At 40.8% G+C, this 26,709-nt stretch overlaps 1 protein-coding gene across 1 annotated transcript in view; it reads right to left on the bottom strand.

Moving 5' to 3' along the window:
* Positions 1 to 2,415: 2,415 nt before the first annotated feature.
* Positions 2,416 to 26,709, bottom strand: part of ELAPOR2 (endosome-lysosome associated apoptosis and autophagy regulator family member 2) — a 103,481-nt gene continuing 79,187 nt past the window's right edge. The window contains exons 9-22 of the mRNA XM_074869835.1: positions 25,094 to 25,274; positions 24,217 to 24,345; positions 23,174 to 23,264; positions 21,907 to 22,009; positions 20,566 to 20,703; positions 20,022 to 20,285; positions 18,960 to 19,133; positions 17,338 to 17,527; positions 13,347 to 13,443; positions 12,019 to 12,120; positions 9,613 to 9,739; positions 8,651 to 8,829; positions 7,496 to 7,661; positions 2,416 to 4,492 (exon numbers count right to left, since the gene is read on the bottom strand). Coding sequence (XP_074725936.1) covers positions 4,433 to 4,492; positions 7,496 to 7,661; positions 8,651 to 8,829; positions 9,613 to 9,739; positions 12,019 to 12,120; positions 13,347 to 13,443; positions 17,338 to 17,527; positions 18,960 to 19,133; positions 20,022 to 20,285; positions 20,566 to 20,703; positions 21,907 to 22,009; positions 23,174 to 23,264; positions 24,217 to 24,345; positions 25,094 to 25,274 — 2,001 coding nt within the window. The 3' untranslated portion in view covers positions 2,416 to 4,432. The remainder of the gene's footprint in view (positions 4,493 to 7,495; positions 7,662 to 8,650; positions 8,830 to 9,612; positions 9,740 to 12,018; positions 12,121 to 13,346; positions 13,444 to 17,337; positions 17,528 to 18,959; positions 19,134 to 20,021; positions 20,286 to 20,565; positions 20,704 to 21,906; positions 22,010 to 23,173; positions 23,265 to 24,216; positions 24,346 to 25,093; positions 25,275 to 26,709) is intronic.

Raw genomic sequence — 26,709 nt, 5'->3', positions numbered from 1 at the left:
ATTCATTTATACTTGCAGTCTGCAAGATGAAAGGTAGAAGCTGTTTATCCAGAGCCACCTCAAAGCTTCTCAGCAACATACGCAAAGCTGAGTTTTGTCACTGCAAGAAGAAAAGAGGCCAAGGCCAGGCTGAGTTGTTGTTGCAATAGGAAGGGGATGGGTAAGAAGAAAAGGCTAGGGAGAGACCTGGAGTGCCAGTCTTCTTGCTTCTCCTACATCTAAGGAAATGGCAGGGTCAGGAAGGGGTTTCTCTCTCCCTAGCACTTCCCTACACACACCTACCCCTCCTTTAGAGGCAACAACAGCAAGCCAGATAACAGCCTCACCACTGCCTACAACCAGCTGGAAAACAGAAAATGTTACCCCTAAAGAGAATGACTTTCTAGTACATTGCCATTTTAAATATGGAAGGAGACAAGGACAGGAATGGGCTGTCTATAACACCAAAACTCTCAGAGGTCACTCTTGCATGTCTTTTATTCAAGCAAACACACATCCATACAACCTCGCTTTGGCTTTTAGGTCCTGTTAGAGCACCAGTCTCACAGCACACGGGACCTTAGAGTTTTCTTCCTGATGAGGTCCCACTCTATACATACAGAGAAATATCCAAAACACAGTAGCAGTTTATGACCAACTCAATTCTTATGTCTCCCTCGTTCCTGGTGCATTCGGGGTGGACACATCCAACCACGTGACTGGGGGTGTCACCATACACTGTGACACACACTGTATATTTTAGGATGAGCCTGACCTCCTTCTATTTCTCTTCATATCTCCTTACATGCTTGCCAAAGAAACGCAGTTCACAAGCACTCAAAAGCAGCACGAAATAAAAACAAGGGGAGTCAGTGAAAGAAGTACACAAGGGGAAAGACTAAGACAGAACACCACCAAAGATAGGCAGAATTTCCTAAGATTTCCCTTGAGGTTATCATTCTGTTACATTGCCTAGAGTAGATATTTAAGACCTCCATGCTTCATGATATGGACCAACCAGCAGCATTCCTTGCTTAGGAAGAAATGCCATCCCCATTGGTGTGTCAGCACCAATTGTAGCTGCTTTTACTCTTACATTGAAGAATTTGTGTTGGCCATTGCTGCAGATGAGTCAACAACCACTGGCTTCTAAATGACAACATCTGCTGCTATCTTGTCTGATTATAATTAAGTATCTTGATTTTATGGGTACTACTGGCTCTGGTAGGACTGACAAGCCAAAAACTGCAGACTTTCCCCTTTACTAACGAAGAGTCCCAGAACCTCTTTTTCAAGAGAAAATAGTTAAATCCTTCCTTCGAACAAAGATGACAGCTCCTTGAAGCTACCCAGTAACTTCCCATGGTGGGTCTAAAACACTTAATTTTCAAAACCTAGACTCTTAATCAATCATATTATGCATTACAAACATCAACCAGGATAATCAGAGCCAAGATAAAATACATTCTTTGCATATTTCCCCACTAGCAATCACTGTCAAAAGCTGAGACAATAACATTGTGCTAATTTGCCAATAATTTATACAGACACCACTAAAATGTGCTTAATCCTCAAAGAGATTCAGTTGCTTGACTCCAGATTTCAAAGAAAAGCATGCAAATGCAGCAATAAAATGCATTCCATTTAATCAACTGAACACATAACAGACTGATTCACATTGGTTTATGGCATCAAATAAGTTTCTGATGTGATTCCTTGTGGGAGAAAAGGGAGAGGTTGTTGTAAGTATATTTTGGCAGAGTACTAGAAGAGGTCACAGACAACTGATTTCTTAATGAAGTGTTAAAGGCTTCCAAAATTTGCCTCTTATGGGAAAATGGAAACTTCCTGTCTCTACTATTTCTTTAACAGAAAGAAAAGAATAGCAGAAGTTAGCTAACATATGCCAGTTTTTACTTGCTTAATTGTTGGAAAATGCAATTTTCTTATTTTAAGGTAAATAAAGTCTACGGTATTGGTTTGTATCCCACTATGTTAGCATTGCACCAGATCTGCTATTAGATTGCCTGGAAGAATTTTCGACAATATCATGACAAACCATTTGGAAGCAGAGATGAGAAGGGTCATACAGCAAAGTCTGTCAGAGCTGACAAAAAATTTCCACTCTCTACTTTATTTGGAAAATAAAAGGGAAAGAGATGGGAATCAAACAAACTCTCTGTGGTATTAAGTCAAATTAAATATAGTTAATAAAAATTAAGACATTTTGACGTTACAGAGATATGGGTCCAGTGATGAAAGAAGAAACAATGTTCTGGAGAATTATGGCCTGGAAAACATATGGAGAGAGAAGGGAAAAGATTAAAGGAGATGTAGACAGGTGCAATTTGATGGCAGTGAAAAGCTCTGGCCACCATTGCAGACCTGCACTGTTTAGGAAAGGCTGCAGTTACACCAAACATCTGAAGTCCAAAATTTCAAATATATTTTCACTTTATTTTATGAATGTCCATCAGATATATATCTTTGATGTTACAGCACACTAGTTGAATAAAAATCAACAACATAAAAACCCTCTTCATAAAAGATCCAAGAAGTGAAATCCCAAAGCCATAACCAATTACTTTGTGAGCATATATCTTCTTTGACAACCATATATAAATGACATCATGACAACAAATACAATGTACAATAAGTGTGCAATGGTACAAAATATACAAAAAGGAATGTGTATTTAATATACATTCAACAATACCCCATAAAAATCTTTGTTGGGAAAGTGAAGTGCCTTTTCAAGAACAACAAAAAATGTACACCACTTCAGTTAAGATGCCTGATGTATCTCCCATCAAAAGAGTAAAGTCTGTGTTCTTTGACTGGAGATATAAAATAACTGAGCTGAATTTTTCCAAAAGAAAAAAAACAATTCTAAACTTCATAAAATTTTTGTCCACATCTGTAGTATAATAAAATATTTAGAGTGCAGAAAATTCAGTTTAATTTAAATTTTACTTAAAAGTGGGCCCTCTTTTATTGATAGATCTAGCTCAGTCATATAAAATCAAAAATCTATATTACTTACAGCAAAAAGACCATTTCTGCTCATGTGTCTGATCTGGTTTTAATGCATTCCACAATTCACATAATTTTGCTATAATGGAAATATGAGTCTGACCAGAGGTCAATACAAGAATCGTTCCTCATTTTCTCCTGGCTCTATAAAAGTCTTGCATAATTTTACTGAAATATTTTTTGCCTAAGTTTCAGATTCCTTTGAGTTCGACCTCAATGGGAATTTCAGGAAATTATTACAGTGGATATTATGAAGATCACATGCTTATAATGTGACTGATTTTATGAAAAAGTGCACCTAGCCTCCAGTTTTCAAGACACAATTTTGTGCCTTTCTTCCAAAGCAGATACTTGCACTGACAGCAGAAAGCATTTAGATGCTGAGCTGTGCAAGTACATAACCCATGTGCACCTCTGCTGGGCATCCATCCTCATTCCTTGTGTGGGTTCAGGAATCAAGGTGGCCAAGTATTTCTAATAAGCCTCTCAACTGACAAAGCTGATCCCTGATTTCCAGAAGTAGAGATTCTTGCTTTACCTCCAGAGTTCAGGCTTTGTTGGTTTGCAACCCAGGGAAAGGTGACATATTGGCAGCCAAACGGAGGGTACTGATACTGCCAACGACCTCTCTTGAAAGAACAAGCTTCCACAGAGAGGGACAAGTGCAACCTGCACTGCAGGTATCACTTTCCTTCTCCTTATATAGTTTGAGTCTGCTACTGCCTACAAACTCATGTGCCCAGACCTACAATTCATACAACAGCAGTTAACACTTTTAAATTTAACTGCAACAGGTTTTACCCCAACACTGATGACCATGACTTAGGCATCAGAATGTGTTCAACTTGCAGGTGCAACACCATGCCTCTTGTATTAGAGGCCAACACAGATCATCCAGCCCTTCAAAGCATTAAAATCAAAAGGATTTTACAAAGTTCAAAACTCACCTGAGGCTCATTCTGAGTACCAATCACATTCTGATTTTAAGAGAGACTCATAGTTATGCTACCAAAGGACAATACACAACCTTTGCAGGTTTCAGGCCTCTCTGAAAATCATTTCTTATGAATATGTGTAGAAGGAGTGATAGGAAATGAAAGGTACCTAGAAATCATATGGCATGCCTGAGCAATGCCCAGGTGAATGAAAAAATTCATGTTATTTGCAGTATGTATATCTCTTCCTGAGTTGAATTTCACTCCCGATATGGAATCCAAGCATCTGCTTTCTTTTTTGGCAAGGTACTCAATCACACGGTAAGGCAATCCAATTTTCTGGTTTGCTTCCTGTCTTCTTTCCTCCTAAATGGCCAACCATTTCTCACCAAGATCACCACTACAATGTGTGCCAGAATATGTTTAAAATATGGTCCTGTAAAAATAGAAATTAGGTTTGTTTCTTTGAAGGCAGCATTAATTCTTCATATATTCTGGGATCTTGAAGATTTCAGCTGAACAGATTCAAAATGATCTTCCTTTTCCTGCAATGGAAAAGACAGGTTCCCATCAACTGGGATTCATCAAATTCACTCCAACAGTTATTACAGTCACTTCTTCTCTTAATATCTCCAGAGCAGCCTTTGTCAAAGACTTTGCATTATTTCTACCACAGTCATTAAGTGCATGGTTTGACCCTTTATTATTTAATAACACTGCTAATTCTGTAAAAATTTGCAAAATCAATAAAATTATGCCATATATATTGTTCATGGTACATTAGAGGGCACAGGGAAAGTCTACATTTCATACTCATAGTATAGGACAGGTAATTAGAGCTGGGAAATTGCAAGGTAATCGTATCTATGGTTATTATTACTTATTAATGTGTTTCCTACAACAAATAAAATGTTTGGAGCAAAGTGTATGAACGTGAACACCACTGCCTTGTTCCTGGATTCCCATCCCAACTCCTCCTCTGGAAGACCCACAGGACAAAAGCAGTCTACAAATCCTCTGCCATCTTAAAAATCAGGGCTGGAGGGTTGAGTTTGCTTTCTGTTATTTGCTGGGTGACAGCCTAGGCCATCTGGCCAGAAGGCATCAGGGTGAGAAGTGTGGACGCACGCATTACTGCGTGTGTGAACAACCCAATGGTCCATGTAGAGCCAATGAATAAAGGAGCCCTAATAAAACTACTCACCAGAAAATGCTGGTTCTTGCTTCATGTACCTACCTTTTATACTTGTTGATGTACCCAAACAGTTTGGAAACTATGTTAAACTAACCTCATGATCTGATCTGTAAAGCCATCTCACTCAGATCAGGACAGCCTAGTGCAGATGTGAGAAAGAGCAGAGGAGAAAATTGTCCTGTGCTACTCTACTGCAGACTATATATTTCTTGTTCTGATAGACCTGGCATTGTTATGCTGGAGACAACACATGGAACTAGAATAGCCTCAATGTGAAGTAGTTTCATAATTCTTTAACTCCTATATTCTCATTAAAAATAACAACTATTTCTTTCTATATTACAGCCCTTAATTCCTTGGGTACTCAAAACCACTAATAGCTTCATGAGATGTTTTGCTTCATAGAAATGCCATTGCCTGGAGCTTGAACATATAGTTAGGATACTTCAGATTTTTCTTTCTCTCTTAGTTTACATTTCTCTTTTTCTCCCCTGTTTTCCTCCATATATTTCTTCTGTATTTTATATGCATATGCAGCAGGAGATGAATTTCTTCATCTTTTGCATAAATGAAAACTGATGCCTATAACAGTTGTTTTGGAGAAATATGTATTAAATTCCATTTATCTGCAGGGATACAGGACACAGATTTCAGTAAGCTAATGAGGTACTGGAAGCTGAGTTTGCCAGCTATGATTATCTAGCAGGAAAAAAGGAACCAGCTTAGAAATATCTGACAGGCTTGTTTAAAAAGGAGAGAATACTCGGGGAGCCTGCTCAAAAAACTCTTTTTGAGTCCAAATTCAAGTGGTCTGAATACTGAAGTACTAAAGCTTACTTTAAAGAGAAAAAAAAACCCACTTCTCCCACACTCTTGTCTCTATACTTCTAATCAGGAAGGAGCCAGTTGTTTGTGCTGCAAATGGAGTCAGCAAAGCTTTTACACTTATCAGGCATACAGCAAAAAATTACTCTCACCAGCAGCGCTGGTCATCACACTCAGCCACAGCCAGCCAAGCCATTTCATGGACAAAAAAAAACCATCAGTACTTCAAAGTCAGTCCCTATAGGATTCAAAATGGAATCAACTTCCATTTTTGCAACACCACCACAAAATTTGATGTGATTTGATTTTATTTACATTTTCAATATTCTCAATATTGAATTAAGAATTAATATTGAGTTTCTGCCCCTTTCCACAAGGAACAATATTGATTTTGCAAGACAAATAGTCAGGCTGGGGTCAAGGGGAAGTTCCGCATATTAGCTGTGTAATGGTAACTTCTCCTAGGAGGGTTCTGGGGAGCAGGTAGCATGTAAAGAGGACAGCAGTCTAATAAAAAAAGTGAAAGAACAAAGAGAAGAGAAAAATAAGGGAAAAGAAAGAAGACACACGGGTTTTAATTACACTGGACTCAATCACAGAAAGGAAAAAAAGGAATACAAGAAAAAAATGTCAGAATTCAACATTCTGAAATATTATTTGAACAAGAAAGAAGAGAGTGACTTTTTAAAATAATTTTTTATTAGATCTTTTAAGAAACCTTCCTATTTTCAAATAACCCACTTCAGCAAAGCTGTTTGAAAGAGAAAATGTCATCCACCTTTATCCTGATCATAACAGATGCCCCACCTGGACTCCCTTAAAGACAACACTACCCTTCCCATAGTCTTCAAGGCATTTGGAATAAAGACCAAAGTGCTTGCAGGATCTACCATGATGGTCCTCTGTTGCTCCTCTCAGAAATGTTCAAAGGACACCAAAGACCTTTGTGCTATGAATTCAGACATGCAGCAGCCTACATCATATGAGCTGCAGAAAAAAATGCTTTTTGCTGTTGCTTCCCACTGAAATGGAGGAGGTTGTTGTGTTGGGTAACAGACTGTGGCTGATGCCTCCTCTTCATCTGAATCCTATAGCACTCAAAATTATGGTTCTCAAGTCAGCCATGAAGCCAGCCCAGGTGAGTTGCAAGCAGCCAGCTGGTGGCTGCGTTCCCAGTGTTAATTTTCTGTGTCTATAATCACTGTGTTTGCCTCAGCAATGGAGGTGTCTGGTAGGAATCCAGGCAGAGAGGTTCCCCTCACCATTAACTGCTCTTTTTAGGAATCACCCATACAATAAAGAATGACACTGAAATTTCTCTGCAGAAGAGAGCATTTACCCAATACCCTGCAACATTTTTTATCATTATCCATGCTGTGGATTTCAGCAGATTGACTATGGACTGGGTGAAGCGTGCATGGGAGGCTGCGCAAAGCACTGTGCAAATTAGCATCAAAGCCTCATCACATCCAGTAACAAATAAAGGTAATAATTATTTTTAGTATTAATAGCAGCAATTACTACTCACCTTCGTTGCTAAGGACTTGAGCTTCCCCAGCAGTGACTGCTTATTTGAATATACTATTTCTTCTTCATTATCTTCTCCTTCCATTATAGCACAGCTGTCAGCAGCTGGCAGCTCACACTCTTTTGAGTTTGCTGTCATCACTAATTTGGAATATTTATACTCCAGCCTGAAGATATAAAGCCAGACAGGCATAGATTTTTTTTACAAATGTCCCATATTCAAGGTGTTTGTAATTTAGATTATCTGCAGTCCTTCCACATAGTTACTTCAGATGTATTTACTGGAAATTAGGTACTTTTCAATTATTAAAAATGTGTAACCAAAATAGTGTTAACCATACATCGAGCTCCTGCTCTCCAGATTAGTCCTCTATACTTATAAAAGAGCCATGTTTTCCCAAAAGACTGCAAGTAGGTCGAGAAGATTTCCTGCATGAAGAAGTGCAACCTGTGTGCTGGTTGGGGCAACAGCAGGTTCAGCCTGTATCAGAATCTGCATCACACTTCTGTCCAAGGAGGTTATGGGGAAGAGGAGAGATGTGTAACAGTGTGTGGTAGGAGGCAGCAAGAGGTGGGGACCATGATACTGGAGTCTGGATTTGGTGAAGCTGGCTGTGCTATGGAGTGATGAAATCCCACGGAGGTGGAATCATGTTTTGAAAGCTTATGGCATGAGATTTGAGAAGCAGAGGACAATGGGGATGGGGAACAGTCTGTATGTTCAGTCTGAGAAGTAGGGATCTTCTGGGTGGGTACCAGACATATCCTGACAAAATAGACCTAAGCAAGAACCCTATTTTAACCCAGCTGAAAGGGACTAATTAGATTGAAGAGATATCCTTTTGGTCTTCAGACCTTGAGAAAGCCATGTTGCTTCAGGACCTAAGGTCAACTTCAAACTCTCAGTGGTTAAAAAGACAGTTCCTTTGGGAAATTATGCCATAACAAATTACTGTGGATTTTTTATACTTTACTCACTAGCATTTTTGAGAGCCACTGCTTGCAAAAGAAACCTCAGCTTGGTGGATTAACAGACTGATCCAACATGGTATTTCTCATCAACATTGTCATAAGGTCAGGTCCATGAAATGTCTTTCTGTCCACTACATCAAGCTTTTCGCTTACTTATATATGGAACAAAATTTTCAGTACTTACTTCTGATTCTTCTTCCAAAAATAGCAGGTCAAGGCTATGAGCAGAACAGCAGTGAAAGCACCAACACCAGCTCCAACTTTTAGCCAAAAATCCACTGTTTCACAAGTGCTGGTCCTTTTTTCTGGCAAGGGAACCCCTTTAATGCAATGCTTTGGCTCATTCCATACATACAAGGTTTCCTTTCAAACAGAAAATTGAAAGCACCAAAAAGTGAGCCACTTGTAGGGAAAGAGAGAACTATCTGGAGTTGAGGAAAACAAGCTGTTTTGAGGTAGAAAGGTTAGACATCTTTTCAATGAAAGCCAACCAAAACATGTACTTCATGTCTTCAGACTCTAGGTAGAGTTATATTGTCTACTCAATTGTCCTCTTGATAGTGCCTGCAGGTTCAGTCACAGCAAAAGGATTTCCTCTTCCATATTGCTCTTCACCTGGCACAATGTGGGTTGGACAGCAATTGTGAATGTGTTGTGCCTGCATTGGAGCTGTTGATCAACAGGACAGTTCTGAACCTGTGAAAGGACTTCCTAATATTTGCCTAGAGAAGGTATCAGCAAAAAATCTGGAAGCAAGGAGGATGAACTTCTGAACTGAAATTCTGAATCCTTTCCTAGCCTGTCCCTGATGTTTATGGCTGTTAAAGAACTGAAGCCCTCTGGGCACTCTATCCTTCACAAATAACTTGCCAGCATGTATGAATGCATACAGACTTCACATCCCTATCCACATAGCTGGTCTGCACAAGCCAGCTCTCCTCGAGGAACCACACTGCCATTGGCAAAAATATCTCTGTGTTTCAACACAGCACCTCACCAATAAGACTTGCACCCAGTCAGCTCAGAGCCTGGACTGAGATTTCCCAACTCTACCTGCTTTTAAATATTGAGTTGCACACCAAAGTTCAACAGAGTCCAAGTTGTACCCAAATGAACCCATCTGACTTGGAGACATGGGTCCTGTACCTGAAATCCTTTTTTGCAGGCTCCTTCAATCTCGTGGTAGTCTTGCTCCGTGCAGAGAGGGCAGGCTTCTGCACTTTCCCATACAAAGTAGAAAATGCATCCATCGCAGGTGCCTGCAGGGCATGAGCTAGGAGGAGAGCAAAGCTTAGTTATGACTTATGAAACACACCGGGGTTTGCATCCTCACTCCACATTCTGCTGCTGGAGATTGGTAATGGTACATACAACAAATGGGTAAATATCCATCAAGTCAGCAGATGGAAAAATCTGGGGGAAGAATTTTTCCCAGTTCATAAAATGCTTTCTCAAGTGAAAACAGATGCTGGGCTGTCAAAGGTCTGAAATAACAGTTTAGTTCCTGGCAGTGAGTGCTACTCACGCACCTATGATGAAGAGGAGAGAAAGAACTAAGCCTTGGAGACCAAAGGAACTACTCCAGTGTTGCCCCAGCATGGGCTAGCCCAGCAAGCATGTCTATCACTGTTCTCCTGCACTGGGTGACTGTTCCACATGAATGCTGCTATCTGGTTCCTGCTATTGTTCTAATGATGTCTGGGTGATTTCATCCATATGGAATGGACTGGTCCTGTCATGGTTAATTACTAGACGGATGTTCACCAGTTAATGAAGAGATAACAGCTCTTCTTAGTCTAAGAGAGACTAATAACCCTATTTTGCATTCAGTGTGCAGAAGAAAGTTGTACTGGCAATGGCAGGACATTCACACAGCTTTTGTTACTGACAATTACATCAGGTCTAATAGCAGCAGTGGCCAAAAGTCCACACAAGAAGCTAGGTCATGTAAATGTGAAATATATCCATACAGAAAAATGGATTTAATTTTTTTTCTGTATCATCTGGAAAACTGTCATCCTGATCTGAAGGAATGAAAAATCCACAGTCCTAATATCCTGAACTGAATAACTGACAACTGTCCTATATGGATTATGGAACATTTTTTCAATGTACATGGCAAAAGCATTGCCAGACCTTTCTCCTCAACCTCTTTCATTTGATACTGTACCTTCATGTGATACTAAACACCATGTCTGGAGGATCAAGGAGTTACATGCAGTATTATTTGACATGTATCAGATACCTCACTGTTTGAAAATAGCTGACTGCTGAGCTAACCAAAGGGAGCTAGGAAGGGAGAGATCAAAAAGAACTGAGATAAGGTACATCATGTCAGCTGTGTGCCATTTCTGCCCATGCTCACACTTTTAAAAGCAAGGTAGGTTTCTCCTTCCTCGCTACTGGTGAGTTAACACAGCTCACATCATGTTAAACTTACAATACTAGAAGGACACCTGGAGGGTTTTCACCCTGCAGCTGATAGACAGTGGCTTGTTGCCCAGCATAATTTGTAGTGTGTCAGGTCCCTAAGAAACTGGGGTAAGCTTCTCCAAAGTTGTTCAAACGTCAATCACTCATCCATCACCTGTGAAGTAGATGCCTCTTTGCCTTCATTCAAGTGAGCATGGTTCACCTGTCCCAAGAGGGACAGGGACCAAAGAGGATCCCACACTTCTCACACTGTTAGCTTTTGGGAAGAGGACTTAACTTTTGGGAAGGAGCATGAGTGAAAGGGTGACCAGCAGATTTATAGTAAGGTCCAAACAGACTAAGATGGGCCTTGACAGCCAAAGAGGAGGGTTATCAGAGTTGAAAGGAACTTCTGAAGAATCACTTGGTGTTGCTACAGAGTAATGAAATTAATTCTTTTACTGTTTTTTTTTCTTCTCTGCAACTTCTCAGGTGCAGGCATAAACAGGACTTTGAAGGGAAGATGCTTTTTGGAGTCACTTGAATCAGAGTGGAGAAAAGGTCAGGCAAATTAAACACAACTGGTACAAGGGGTCCAGGATACAAACTGGAGTGATGAGGCACATAAATAAATACATACAGAATTTGAACTAGACAGAGTCAGGGCTCACATAAGCATTGCAATAGCAGATTTTATAGTTACTAGGACAGATTGCTCTTTTTCAAAAAAATCACTTTGTCCACAGCCACTGCTATAGATCAAGGAAGAAAAACTACCTCTCAAAGCCATAACTAGGCAGTTTTGATCAGGAGGCCAAAGATTAAAACAAGGAACTGAAATAAAGGAGAAGTGGAGACAAGAAAACATCACTACATTTTCTTTTGGCTTTAAGCTTGGAACAACCTGCCTGACCTCTAACATCTCTCACCACACAGTCTAAATACAACCAGTTGGTGTGCTGGGAGGTGATGGACACACATGTACTTCACCTGGGAGAAAGCAGTGAGATCTACTGGGTGGCTAATGAGGGAGACAGCGTTTCTCATTGCACTTAAGTCTAAAATTACTAATGAGTTTTGTAAAGATTACCTGAGGATAAAAGGCTTTTTGGCACTACTAGGATACAAATACATGTATACCTGGGCACAGAAAGCTCTCCTTGGTCTGGTTTGTTGGGGTTGCATCTCATTGTCACAACAGTTGCGCGGCCATTTTCACAGGAGGTTGTCACTGTTGAAGACCTAATGTCAAACAAGAGGAGAAATGTACTATGTTTCCACTACTGTAAATACCTGTTGTTCTTTCATAGGTCTCTGTCCATTCACGCAACTGCAACGCTAAAGAAATACCCATTACCACAGCACTTTTGCCTTTGTCAGATGGAAATAAAAAAAGGAGCAACAGAAGCAGGGTAGGTTTTACCACTTCATTTAAATCTCAAAGTGCTCAGAGATGCCACTCAAGGAACTGCTCTGTTTTTGTAGCTAGTTTGAATTCTGCTGAGTCAAGGAATATCCCTGCCCACAAAACAGAACATAATGATTAAAAAAGAGAATCACAGGTGTTGTGGTTGTTGTATTAGTCTGCTGGAGAGTTTATGATGGCTCACTCCTTGCCTAGTAGTCTGAGAATCACACTGTCCTGAAATAGCACAAGGCAAAGGGGATTCAAAAAATGGACCTTATTCCAACATGATACGACATTGTAAGCCAAGTTCATGATATACTCAAAATAGGGCCAGTGGTGTGGGGTTCAGTTTGCAGAATCAGACATGTAATTTAAGTATTCACATATGCATAAAGTGCTAATATCTAAAGTGCTATGTATAGCCAGTTAAGATCTATCACTAAAAGCCAGGACAATCTAGAGAGCCAATCAGTAGAATAAAGGTATGTGCCTTAAAATAAGCTGAATAGCCCCACAGGGTCCAGATCCCAAGCTTAGAAACCCCGTTCACATGAAGACACCAGCATGTAAACATCTTAAATGAGGTGATCTTTGAGCTGATTCTTACCCAAGCTGAGGTATTCTTTTTATGGAGGAAAGAGAAGAATAGGAGAAGCACACTAGTAACTGTGCAGATTGGAACAATTATTTTTAACCTCGGTTAGTTCAGTTTTGTAACATCAAATTAAATACAAATCCGTGTGAAAGAAAATATGCAATGGGAAGTGGACATATCAAAGTCATATATGAGAAATTATGGAAAGGAACATGACACTGGAAGTGGCACCTGGATGAATCAAAGCTCTGGTATCACTCTCTACAGATCAAGTGTAATTTAGATTTGAGTAAACAGTGTTTGCTGAGTTCATAAGATGTTCTTCAACATGCCAATCAACATCAGCCAGATACTGATTAAAATGATAAAGATTAAAGGTGGATTAAAGATCTCCCCTCACAGTTTTAGTTCCCTTTAAACAAATGAAGAAATTTGACGTACCAATAAACACTACTTTTTACCTACTTGTAAAAGAAATGCACATCAGGTATTTTGCTTGGAGAGGGAGGAAACATATCTGTCTTGATACTTATATTTTCCAGCATTGTTTCAACAGTAGCTCCTAAAATTTGAGAAGGAAAAAACAAAAGGAACAAGCTAAGAATGGATTTCTGAAGGGATCACATATAACATTTTCTCAGTCTGAAAGATATGGGTCTCACTTAATAGCATTTAATGGCATTACTATACATTATACACTTTTCCTCTATTCTAACTACAATTTGCAGATTTGAACATTCCTCGTACAGTCTGATTTCCTCATACAGACATAATGAAAAAATAAAACAACACCAGTGTAAATAAGTTTTACTCTTTTGTATGAATTTAAAGCAATCACAGGATATTACAGAATCATAAAATAATTGGTTGGGAAAGGATTGCTGAAGATATCTGATTCAATCAGCTGTTCAAAGCATATGCCTTGAATGTATAACCCTAACACATCATAACCGTGTAACACCCTGAGCAAACTGCAGTACTGTGGGAGAAAAACTGAAAGATGCAATGACAATATTCAGGATTATGAAGTCGTAGTCAAGCCTTAATGTCACATTTTGGAAAAAATGGAACAACACAGGTTACACAGGTCTGCATGGATTTTGGAGAAGAGTTGAAAAGGAGGAAAATTCAAGTAACCAAAGTTCTTAGAGATCCTTCCAACCCCATGAACCAAAGAACACAGAAAATATTGGTTGCTGCACTGCAACATTTCAGAAGAAAAGGGAGCTGTACAAATGGGATAGGCTGCATCCTTCTAGTGAGGTGAAAAATTGCTAGAACAACAAGAAAAAGTGGTAGCAGCCAGCAACTGGTGGGAAGATGGGAAAGACTGAAGAAAATAAATTTTCCACTTGTTTTTGTAACAGTTCAGACAGTCTAGCTGAATTCTTAGGATTTGACTTGACTTTGATTAACTGTCATTACATTTGAGAGGACAATTCACACAGCTGGAAAATCCATGTCTGGTTATAACCCTTTTAGGTAAATATAGTAGATAACAAAGGTGACAGTTTGCACTAGACACCACTACCTGGTGTAGGACAAGTCAGAGCCTGGAACTGTGAAAGCACATAGATCAATGCGCTCAGTAACATTGCTCAGGAGGGCTTGCAGGTGAGGGATAGCTACAGAGCATCACATCAACAGACAGAACAAAATGAGCTGTGGTGCAGCAACCATCAGGGCATGTGCAGAAAGATGTCAGGTTATTGTGGAGGGGCTCTGTTCTGAAAACATATGCTGACGTCAGCAAGGATGATCATTTCCTCTCATCAAAGACATTGCATCAAACACAGGGTAACTTAAATTGGGATTTCAACACAGTTAGTTACTCACTAGACTGGAAGATGATAGCTCCTTGGGACCTTATTATATTCAACAGAGGCAATGAGAGAATATTCCCCACCAATACGCAGTACCATACAGATGGCATCTCAAAGTGCAGTTTCTCAAAAATAAGAACACTGGAAGCAAAATCAAGTGTGGAAAAAAAAAAAAAAAAAAGTCATTCTTCAGAGGATATTAATTATAAGGCTAAAAAGCCACAATGACTCTCTCAAGAATGACAATAGCTTTGACTAAGAGTCCACATTGGATCAGAACAGCGGTAAAAGAGCAATTCAAATAAAAATATTGGCACAAGCTTAATGGAGGGAGAATAGAGAATCAAACAAAATCAAAAGTTATGAGTTACAGAAAAATGATAATGGATGCTAAAGACTTCAGGGAAAAGCCTGTGTTTGGCAGTAATAGAAAAATTATAAGTTTGGAGATTTTTTAGAAATACTAGAAATAAACGTACATCTTATGGATAGGAAAGGCAAATTTCAACCATTTTAAAATGTAAAAATTGTGATAAAGAAAAGTTAGCAGAAGAGCTTGATATCTATTCTCTCTATTAGGAAAAAGTCAGGACTATCTACTTGTTTTCCAAGACAATGACTGAACACCTCATTCCTTCAGTGGCAGGAGAGAATATTGGCATCTACTTGGCATGCACACTTATAAACTAGCAAACCCATACTTAAGAGTGACCTTTAACAGAGCTTTTAATGATAGTAAAATGTCAAAAGACTGATGGAGAGGGGATATGGTAAGCCAAATTACAATGTAGCTAACACGATGAGGCAAAATATCAAGAATGGTAAGTGGAAGATGGGTTTCACTTAATGAATAGATACATAATGAGTGACAGTCAACATGAATTTATGGGGAACATCTCCTGTTGAACAATCTGATTTCATTCCTTAAGTGCTTATGAATTTGGTTGCTAAAGAAAATTATGTAAATTTATCAAGTATTTCACTAATTACCACATGAGATGCTGATTTAAAAGCAGTATAATATCAATTAAACGGACACTCTGGATTAAAAATTATTTAACTAATTAATTATAAAATTATCTAGCCATGGGAAATTGTCATCAAATGTGGTATGTCTCCAGGCTTCTCAAGGTATTGATATTGGAGTCCCAAAATGGAAGATTATCATCAGGGATCTGCAAGGAACTATATAACAGCTGCTGGTAAAGTGCGTAGATGAGACAAAGATTAAGAGGAACAGGAATAAAATACAGAGCAACTTGATTCACTTGGTAAGCTGGTACCAATCATACTAAACATATTTTAGTGCAGAGAAGTGCAGCAATAGATGAAGGCCAGTCCTAAGGAAGAGAGATTTCCCCTTGGAAACTAACTCTGAAACAAGATTTAGCGTGGACATCAGATCCAAGAAGCCATCATGAAATCCCAGGAGTCTGGAGAAAGAAGGACTCAGGGATTCAATCCTTGCATGTAAATACCAATACAGAAGTGATTTTTATTGCCATTATAGAGAATTAAATACTGGAATCCTATTCCATTCTGAAACCTATGCTTTAAGAAAATATAATAATAACAAGTTACAGAGGCTTCAGAAAGAGCTTCAAAAATTATTCAGATGCTTGAGAGAAATACATGATAGCAAGAGACTTAGAAGAACTTGGTCTACTTAGTTTATCAGAAGAGCAGACTGGGGAGGATGTGATGATTCCAGTACACACAATATTTCTCCAAAGAGGAAAATGTGGGTGTGAAATGGAGAAAGAATAACAAGAAGCAAGAGATGAAAACTGAAGGCAGGCAAATTCAAACAGGAAACAAGTCTGCTTTAAAGCAAAATACAGAGGCAGTATTTGACCAGTGGAAAAAAATACCAATGACTGTGGCAAAGCTTTTATTTCTGGCAGTGTTAAAAGTCCAGGTTGAATGCTCTTCCAAAGACATGCTTTTGTCAAACATGAGTTTCTGGGCTCAGTGCCAGGGAGAAAGTACAAACACTCAGTGCCTGTAATGGATAGGTGAGCAGACTAAATGACTACATTGTCTAATCCGGCCTCGGACCCTGGGAACTTGTGAGTCAGAGCAATGCAAGACTTAATGATGTGCACGGCCCCATGCTGCCCTAAGCCTTCTCCTTCCTCGCCTAATTATGTCCCAGCACCAGCTTCTTCTTCTGAAATTGCTCAAGTGGGGACTTGGCATGGACAGAAACACTTGGACAAATGTGACTACTACAGTGATTGGTCTTGCCCTGCATGAGGTGGGTAGGAAACATGAAAGAAAACCCGTGCTTTTTAATTACATTCTCCAGATTTTTGTGCTGAAATTCTGTGCACCATGGGACCCACCAGACCAAACACAGAGAAGAGTAACGTGGACATGGAAAACAAAGAATGGGGGCAGCCCTTACTCTTCTCCTCCAGCCATCAGCTGAACTGAAACAGCAGCAAAAACCAATGGTGTCTGTCCAGATCTGCTTCACATCTCAGGAACAAAGTGAGACTGAATCTTGGGCTGCCCTTCCACTCTTCCCCCAAGGTAATGCAGTACTGCTGAGCTGAGAATGATTTACTCTGCAGCCCTAAATACACAAGAGTACATCTATGATAGCAATAAGCAGAAGACAAACCATGTACCTAAGAACCTGTCAGCAAGGCTGTTGGACTGCAGAGCCAGGGCTGTTCGGAAACCCTTGCTGTCCGACGGAATGATGGTGGACTGACAGACAAAAGCTCCCACAAAATTGGAAAAATCTTCTGATTCTGCAACCATGTCCTTCAGCGTGACATCTGTGATATTGTCAGTGCAAATAGCCATCTTCTTCCCCTGGGGACAATCAGGAAAAAATGAGGAAGATGTTGGTTGTTGATAAGACATGAAAAAGCCTGAGAAAGGAGAGACTGCAAACTGGATGAGTTTGATTACTGCACCTTAGTAACAACTTGATGTTTCCGTCATGAGAGGGACAAATTGCAACAACAAACTGTGCCATTGTGAAAGCTACGATTAAAGCCTTGTACAGACCCAGAAACATGATGTCACCTCTGGTATGTGTCTTATCAGAAACCTGTGCTATGAAGAACTCTTGTTTATCCTGACAGCACAGTGTTTACTTGCAGAGCATAATAAAATGGCTTGCAAAGGAAAACCATATTTCCCTTGCCCTTAAATGATATACTGTAGAATACCTCTTTATTTGAGATTTAGTCCAGATAAAATATTTTCAAAGCACAAATACATGAAATCCCTAAACAGATATATAGCCTTCAAGGCTGCATTAATGTCATGTGTCAAGACCAGTGCTAGAATCCCAGAGCAACAGCAATGCAAGACAAATCACCAGACTCAGTTGTCCTGACAAAATGCCAAGCACTCATGACCTAATCATTGGTGGTACTGTATTACCATCGTAGTACTCCAGGAAAATTAAGACCAGTTCCATGGGGGAGTGAGCATATCTGTACCATTGTGGATCCAGTTGCCAGCAGCTCTAAGCAAGGTGGTACTTAAACACACATTTAAGCCTAAAAGTATGCAAAACACTGCAAAGAAATGTGACTACTCATTTGTCTCAACTCATGCAAACCCTTTGGTATATGGGAAAGAGACTTCAGAACTTCACAGGGCTGAACATTAATGTAAACTACATGCATTGGCATTCATGGGACAATACACATCACCGGTACTGCTCTGAAACTTCAATTTATGTATGTCCAAGCTGCAGACAGAAAAATCTTGACTCTGGGGCAGAGACTGCACTCATGGACTAAACACATTTTTCCACCACTTTAAAAGGCTGCAATCAAAGTCAGCAGTGAGCACCCCAGCCACTGGCAGAGAGCAGAGTGACCAGGGGCTCTGCTGACTGCAATGTCTCCAGTCAAGTCACAAGTGAAACATACGGAAAGAATTTGGCAATTGAAAGGCTCAGACTCTTACTTGAGTTCCTTGGTGACAGCTCAAAAAGGTCAGGGTTGTGAAGTAAGTTGAAGGCACAAGAACTAAGAACAGGTAGGGATGTGACAGGGATTTTCTTCTGAGTGTTTCTTATGCCTAAAACACTGTCATCTCTGCTCTGGAAAATCACTTGGCTGCTCAGAAGTCCTCTTGCACTGCTGAGCAAGATCCAGAGAGAAGTGTTTGCATGGTGTCAGTGACAGCTCAGCTGTCCTCATCTTGTCTCTGTATGACCCCACAGAGCATCAACATGGGCAGCAAATTGGTCAACCCCCTGACCCTCAACACCAGCTGAGCTTACCTCATTCCCACACAGGCTGATGTTAAAGAAGTGGAAGAACTTGGTCCCTCGGGAGGTGAAACTCGGTCCACTCATCAATGAGCCCACCTGGCTGAGGTTGCTAAAATCATAATTTAGGCTCTGGTTATCCTTGATGTATGACACCAAGCAGTCACTGAAGCAGGCAGAGTGGTCCTTCAGAGAAGAAAAGACATCCGTTAAAGAGCAGTTAAGGACCAGCAGCAAACTATTCACCTGGGAGTTAAAGCAAGCAGGTGCAGACAGGACTGCTTTCTTTGTTAAGGATGGAGGGGAACTTTGTCCTATTCTGTAATTCACCTTTCCCTTAGGAGAATTCCCATTCCTGTTTCAGTCCCTTGTAATCACATATCAGGGCTCTAATGTTCCCTACACCTGGCCTTTCTGCTGTCTGCTGCTTTAGCCAAGAAAAGGCAGTTTCTTGCTTTGTTTTGTTGTGGGTGCTTTTAGGATCCCAATGTCCCAGCTTAAAGCCCTGTAGATAGACCAGAACACGGTCACAGTTACACTTGCATCTTGCAAAGGAAACACAAGAAACAGGGACAGGATATGAACCCAGCTGAAGACAGGCAGAATATGAACAAATTGGAACAGTTCAAGTCCCTGTGCAGCTCCTTGCCAAAGGACACTGCACATGATAAATGTTTATCTAGGTTTAAGGCCAATTTTATATAAGAAGAACTTGTTACAGGTTTCTAAAGACACAGAAACATCATCCAGCTGAGGAAGTCTCTGAGTTTAAAGCAGCAGAAGTCTGGGACAGTTTTAGGTGGAAGTAACATATATGCTTGCCACTGTCCCTACTGCAGCTTCTTGAAATGAACCTATTTTGATACAGTGTGGTCAACTTTATCTTCTTATTGCATATTTACAAACAGAATTTAGATTAGGGACTTATTTGGAAGAGTGGGATCGTTGGTTATAATTATACCTCAATGCTCACAAGGCACATACCTGTAGGAAAGCACTAAAACTGGCCCTTTGAGTGCTTGTATCCCAATAAACCCTGTCTGCCCATCACTCAGAGACACTTGGTTTCGGTACCTTGGTGCTCTTGCTGCCAGGTCCACACGGGATGCAGGCCTCCCTGCCATAGACCTGGTGGATGGACAGGAAGGTGTTGGCCGGACACTCCTTGCACTGGCTGGTCTCCTTCTCAATGTAGTGTCCTGTCGGGCAGGGCACACAGGATGAGCCAGACTGCTCAGAGCCCAGCGCACAGGCCCGGCAAGAAGAGGCGACTCCATCCACTGCATTGGTCACCGTGATGGAGTAGATCTTTGCCATGTCATTGATGAACTGTCTGCTCTGGAACGAGAGCCAAGGAACCACCCTGCTGTCATCACACCATTGCACTTGGACACTAACCACAATTCTCTGCACTAGTGCACTGATTCAGGGATCGACTTGTGCATGCATCTGTCTTTCACATGGATGATTTATCCACAGCTGCCTCCCAAGGGCTGCTATACGGTGACAGCCACTTGCCCCTTACAAGACTGTCAGCTTCAATGGAGGGCAGGAGCTCTGGCCATGAGTGTCCAAGGAAAGCTGTGCTGTGAAGCCCTGTACATAAAGAAGTACTTACATCTTGGCCCTCGTTTATTCTCTGAAAGGCCCAGGTGAATGTGAAGGAGGCGTTTTTGGAGATGATGTGAGTGTAGGATTGTTTCTCTTTGCTTCTTTCCCATGATTCCACCACATTGGTGTTCTTTCGATTAACATCCTATAAAATGGACATAACATTTTTTTTAAAAGATGAAGAGTGTGGTCATACTACACTGAACACTATTGTTTTATAATATAGAGATTAATATATATAAAGGACTTTACAATTGCATTTCATATTCAATAAAGGAGAGCAAACATATTTATTCAGTTTTCCATCACTGTCAATTTTTTAATTGAGAATGGGTGTCTATTCCAAAAGATGCTCTAGTACACACAACTCTTAAGTTCAAAGTCCTATAGCAGGTTATAAACGTCATGAGGACAGACTCAGCACAGTGGTTCTTTCAGACTTGAAATTCTGGTTTTGCATAAAACATGTGGGTGGCAGAACACAGAAAGGGGAAGGTCAAAATTCAAAGAAAAATTGTAGTTTCCACCATCTTCGGATACCCACTTTGTCTACTGGAACAGAACTGGAGCCAATAAGACAGCATCAAAGTTTACATAAGAAAACGTCTTCAATCTATGTTTGTGTTTCTTATTCTCCATCATCTCTAAATGTTCCAGAGAAAGATGCTTTTCTTTTAAAACAGATTCCTTTAAATTACCACTAAAGGCAGATTCCTTTAAATTACCACCTAATTTCACTTAATTCTCCTTAAATTAAGAGCAGATTCCTTTAAAGTACCACTAAATAAAAAAAAGGACCAGCTTCCCTTTGAAGGGGCGAGGGAGCGCTCGTAGATCCAGTTACCTTCCTCAGCTCATGGACTTTCAATAAGCAGATAAGGAAAGTAAAAAACACAGCACTTTACTTTCACAAACAAACATTGGTCTGCTGCCCTACTGATCCCCCAGATCACTGACAGAATCAAGTCTAAATTCCCAAATTTTCTGTTTCCCATCCCTCTGTCCCATATTTTGATTCATGACTCTATTAGACTAGAGGCTGCAGGAGAGACGCTGAGAATTTTATCAGTCAGCTTAACAAGGGAAAATTTGGCTCTTTGGTGTCCAATGATTTCTTTTAAAATAAACAGATAACCAGGAATGGTTTGCAACTCACGTGGTGGAGGAATTCTGCTAGGTCATTCATTAAATCCTTCCTGCAAGGGCACCGCAGATATTAAACTAATGTCATACTTAATCTTAGTCATAATAAACAAAGTGCAACTAATCACACCTATGTAGAGGTATTAAAGTGACATGTGGAATACCAGGTTCAGTCCTCAGTCATGGAGAGAGAGGTCTCACTTACCGCCATAAAGTACAGCACACAATCTGCTGAACAGATGGTCTCAAAAATAAAAGTAATCCGTCCTAGTTCTGACCCAGTCGCTCCTGTCACCGATGTCGGAGGTCTGTTTAACAGAGAAGGAACAAAACATTTACAAGGTGCTCTCCAGACAGGCAGCAATCAATCCTTCAAATTGCTTTTTGTACAGCGAGGAAACCGTCAAAGTCCTGTCACATAAAACCTGCCCTTGCAGAACTGCCAGGGCCAGGTTTGCACAGCAGTTCTGCATCAGATATCGGGCGCAGTAGGGTTATTTTTTAACTGTCTGACTTCTTTATGGTACAGTTCCCTCCTTATAATCAACACCCGAATTTGACCATATTGGTAGGGAATCTTATGGCTTAAATGCATTACATGTTTTAAGTGATTTACAACAATTTAATGGCCCCTACCCTCCACTGGTGGGGGATGCTTTCAGGAGTTTCACGCAAATCAGAAGTATTCAGGGTGTTTCCCTGCAAAGTACTAAACAGCAAACAGTAAGCTGGCGCACACCAGGCTTTTCCACAGATATGTTTCTTGCTTCTCTTTTATTTTAATTGCTCTTTGCCCATACTGTAAAATAAAAATCAGGGTTTGCTCATTGGGTGTAAGAAGTCACAATCCCCCCTCAGCTGAAATACAACAAAGGGAGGGTGAAGTTCATTTTGCCATACCTTACCTGTCTGAATATTTGACACCTGGTCTGGGCTAGGAGTCTCAGCTCACTCTTTTGACAAAGAGACACAAGCACCTCAAGCAGCTATTTCATCCTGTCTGAGGGTCCATGAGAGGTGGGATGGCCTGTTCTCCTCAGTGCCTCTCCACTGGCTCCAGGGGAAGCACAGACTGTGCAGGCTGCCTGGAGCCACACCACAAAGTAACTTGGGTTTCTGTAAAATACCTTCAGGACAGGCACCAGTATCCACCCTATGGCAGCTTTAGCTGGTTACTTTGGGATAATTTAGAAACAGAGGGATAGGAATATCTTTTTTCAGTTTCCACACAGCCAACCAGCTGGCATCTCAGACTGAAGCAAACACTGCTAAAAACCAAGGTCTTACAGAATGGTCTGCTGCAATGGGCTGACTGAGGACACAGGAATAAAATCCAAATTTCCTCTTGTGTCTCATTCCTGACATTATTGCACTTCAGAAAGGAAAACTGGGTTCATTCCAGGGGTAAAGTGAAATAGGTGTAAGAAACAGAGATAAATGAGAAATAGATGAAAAAAAATCCTGTTCCTTACTTAAATCCTGGGATGTGCAGGTTCAAGATAAGATAGTCATTGTCAGAGCCTCCTGCCCCACTCTGAATGTGATCACCAGCCACCTCCCAACCTTCACAGGACAAAAAAAAGAAAAAAAAAAAAAAAATCAAGAAATGAATCGTTTCTGGGTCATATGGCCAAAAAAATTTCTATGTTACCATACGTGTTTAAGCACTTCAGTACTTTAGTACATTTTAATGATGCCTTGTATAGAGTAGTATAATAATGCTTTTGGATGAAAAATTCTAGTAATTGTATGAACTGCTGATTTTATAGGCAAATGTCACCTTGAAATCAGCAAAGCAATTGAAATTCCCTGACCTGTGCTGTGCAGCTCAAGGGGGATGATCCATCTGATCTCTTCCAGCCTTAAAACAGATGAATCAATGAATCTATGTGTTAAACATACTTCAGTGCCCCTCTGCTCGAGACACGTAATTCAAAGCTTGAGTTACAACTGCCTGACAGGGCGGTTCAGGCTGAGGAAAATCTTCCTGAGAAAGCTGGAGGTGGGAGAAGTCCCGAACAGGATCATTTTCACCGGTGAGCTGTGACTGCTCTCTGCTGCAATCTTAGCACATGTGCAGAGAGAAAGATCTGAGGGCTAAATGAACAAAATCACAGGCTTTAATGAAGTTTTCAAGAAGAATTATGTGTGACCTCGATGGGCATAGTTATCACAAAACATGTAAGGAGATAAACTAGGGAGAAGTCAAATAGTTGTGTTTTTTCCAATGGGGATATTGAGATGCATCAAAGTCTATGGTGAGATAGGCCCTTGGCTGAGGGGACCTTCACATATGCAGCTCCTGCCCTCTTCTGGTATACAAGAGATTTTTTATTTCTTTGTGATATTGTGACATTGCTTCCTACAGGAAATTTCAAGCCTGGTGCAATTAAAGAAAAGGAGGGAAACTGTGTTGCGACTCACACAGCAAAGAGCATACTTATTGTGATGGGTGCTCCATTACAACAGTGATCAGCGCAGGAGACAGGCGCATAACACAGGGAGTTTGGCTCACCATTCATCCCATCGCACTTTGAGTTGCCAACATTAAAGCAAGATGTCTTCATGTTGCCTGGTAGGATGTTCCACCACTTGTACTCAAACCCAAGAGCTGGTTCAGTCCCAGCAGGGCAGGCTCTACACTCTACAGGGCGAGAAAAGGAAATCTCACAGTCAAAGCACATCTCAAAAAGTGTTTTAAAGAACGTAGATATTACTTTTCTACTCTCTGGGGCAAGTAATGAGCAAAGAAAATAATTTATTTCTTTATAATTAAACAGTCAAAGACTTATCAGGACCAGAAGAGTGGAAACAAGACCAGCATTTTATAAACTGCAGATCATGACCCCGTGGTAAGTTATCTGCAACTGATCCCCCAAGACACACTTCCTTTTTAGTGGCTTCAGCTGAAGGTTTGATCATACCAGTAAACATGAATTCATACAAAATGCTGCAGGTAACCACTGGGCCAATACATCTCAGAATCAACAAGCCGGAGTTTAGATTAGACAATGTTGGCAGGGTACTCGTCTGACACTGCTTATAATGAGATTTTCACAGGGAAGAAGTTGGCATGGACAGGAGAATGGGTGAGGAGGAATTACTGACTGTAGTTCTGATTTCCTTCTCAGAATCCCATAAAATAACTCTCAGGATGTTTATATCAGCCAGTAAATGCATCCAGAACACAGCAGGTCAATTTAGAGCAGCAATTCCTGATAAGAAAGGACTTCAGAGTGAAAATAGATATCCAACTCCAACTCTCCAATGTTATTTAATAAGTATTTTATGCAAAATGAACTCTGGCTTATGATGAAGTGTCAATTAAACTAAGTCACATGCAAGCAGACAAATGCTTTTGGGGACACAAGCAATTTTTCGTGGACTCCTACCCTGTGTCCCATCTGAAAATGTGCCTGGTGGGCAAGGAGTACAGGAAGATGAGGCGTTGTTGTAAAAGCCAGGATTGCAGGGTGGACAATCCTTCCTCTCTCCAGAAGGAGGTAGGGTCAATGCATTGGGGAGATCCTCTCTGCAAATCTTGGGTTCAATCCATTTGTACATGATCTGAGTCTGGAAGAAGAAGACACAGGGCTCACCTGGTGTGTTATGAAGCTTTAGGACTAGTTGCAACAATCATGGTCCCCCTTGTAAATGCAATTAGGGTATTCCCAATGCCTTAGGCCAAAACCAGACCTTGTACATCCAGGACAATAAAGGAAAGGGTAGAGAAGGGAAAGAGAAGCGATCTGGTTCACAGGCAATTCCAAGATATCAGAGAAGAGCAAAGCAAATATGTGAAGCTTAAAACAATTACTACTGTTCATTCTTATTTATCTAGTGAATGTTGCCATGAAAATGTTTCTGAGGAATGTCAGATAATGCTAACAACTGCATAAGCAATCTCTGTATTTTAACCATAGTAACCCAAAATATAACTTCTGCATTATAAAATCCCTTTATTGGGAAGGTATTTGTTAGCAGAGAACACCACAAGTTTTGCATTTTTTCTCCATATTGTCTTGTTCTTTGAAAAGTCCTCAATTTCTCTCTAGCCATTTTCACTCACTGAGCACATGCCAAAACCACACAGGAGCTCTCCCAACCTCTCTCCAGTCTCTCCACATCACATAAGGAGCAGCTTATGAACACTAACATGAGTCAGTCCTTGGCATTACCATATACAACAGTATCACCTCCCCATCATCACCTCTCTTTGAGGAGACAAGTTTTCTGTCTTCAGGAAAAGGCTTAAGGTGAGATGCATCACCCGTGAAGATGGATTTCAAATTTCATCTGACTTTGGGTCTACCCCTGAAAGGGTTCAGTATCTCAAGATGAAAATTAGCTGAGTTCCAGAGCTGAGAAACCCAACTGGCAAGACTTTAACCTGGCCACAGCTCCCCCTTTGGATAATTCCGCCCTTTGGTCCCAGCAGTGCAATCAGGGATCCTTGAGGCCAGAGGCACAGGTACAGAGCTTGGCAGGGGACGTTTCACCTTATGAATTTGATCCAGGGTCCTGAGCAGGTGACCCTGCCATCCTGGGCGTTGAGCTTCTTGCAGTCAAGGTTAGCCCCCTGATAACACAGAGCTCTTCAGGAAGTATTGATCATCTTTAAAACTGAAAAAAAAGCTGGGAGAATCCTCAGTGCAGGCTTAGGCCCCAGCTCCTGTGAGCTGCAATTAAGCTGAGGCTCTCACCCTTTGTCCCTGCCTGCACTGTGTTGCAGCCAGGCCTGTGCCAGGTCATGTACCCTGGCTGATCCACATCCTGACTGACCCATGGATTTGATGTCCCAGCTTGACACTGGTCATGCCTCATCACTATGGACTTGTCTGGCAACCTTGGCTGAATCTGGCCGCTGATGCTGGGTCTGCTTTGCTCGCTTTGCTCAGGTACTGTGGGACTGCTCCTGCTGTCAGAATGGCATCTGTCCCTTATGGATCAGCCTTGCCCTTGCTGCTCTTGAACACTTAGATGACTTTCTGGAGTATAGCTCCAGAAA

The sequence above is a fragment of the Strix uralensis genome, chromosome 5 (assembly GCF_047716275.1).
Source record: "Strix uralensis isolate ZFMK-TIS-50842 chromosome 5, bStrUra1, whole genome shotgun sequence".
NCBI classification, from domain to species: domain Eukaryota; kingdom Metazoa; phylum Chordata; class Aves; order Strigiformes; family Strigidae; genus Strix; species Strix uralensis.
This window is presented reverse-complemented; position numbering and strand designations above follow the sequence as displayed.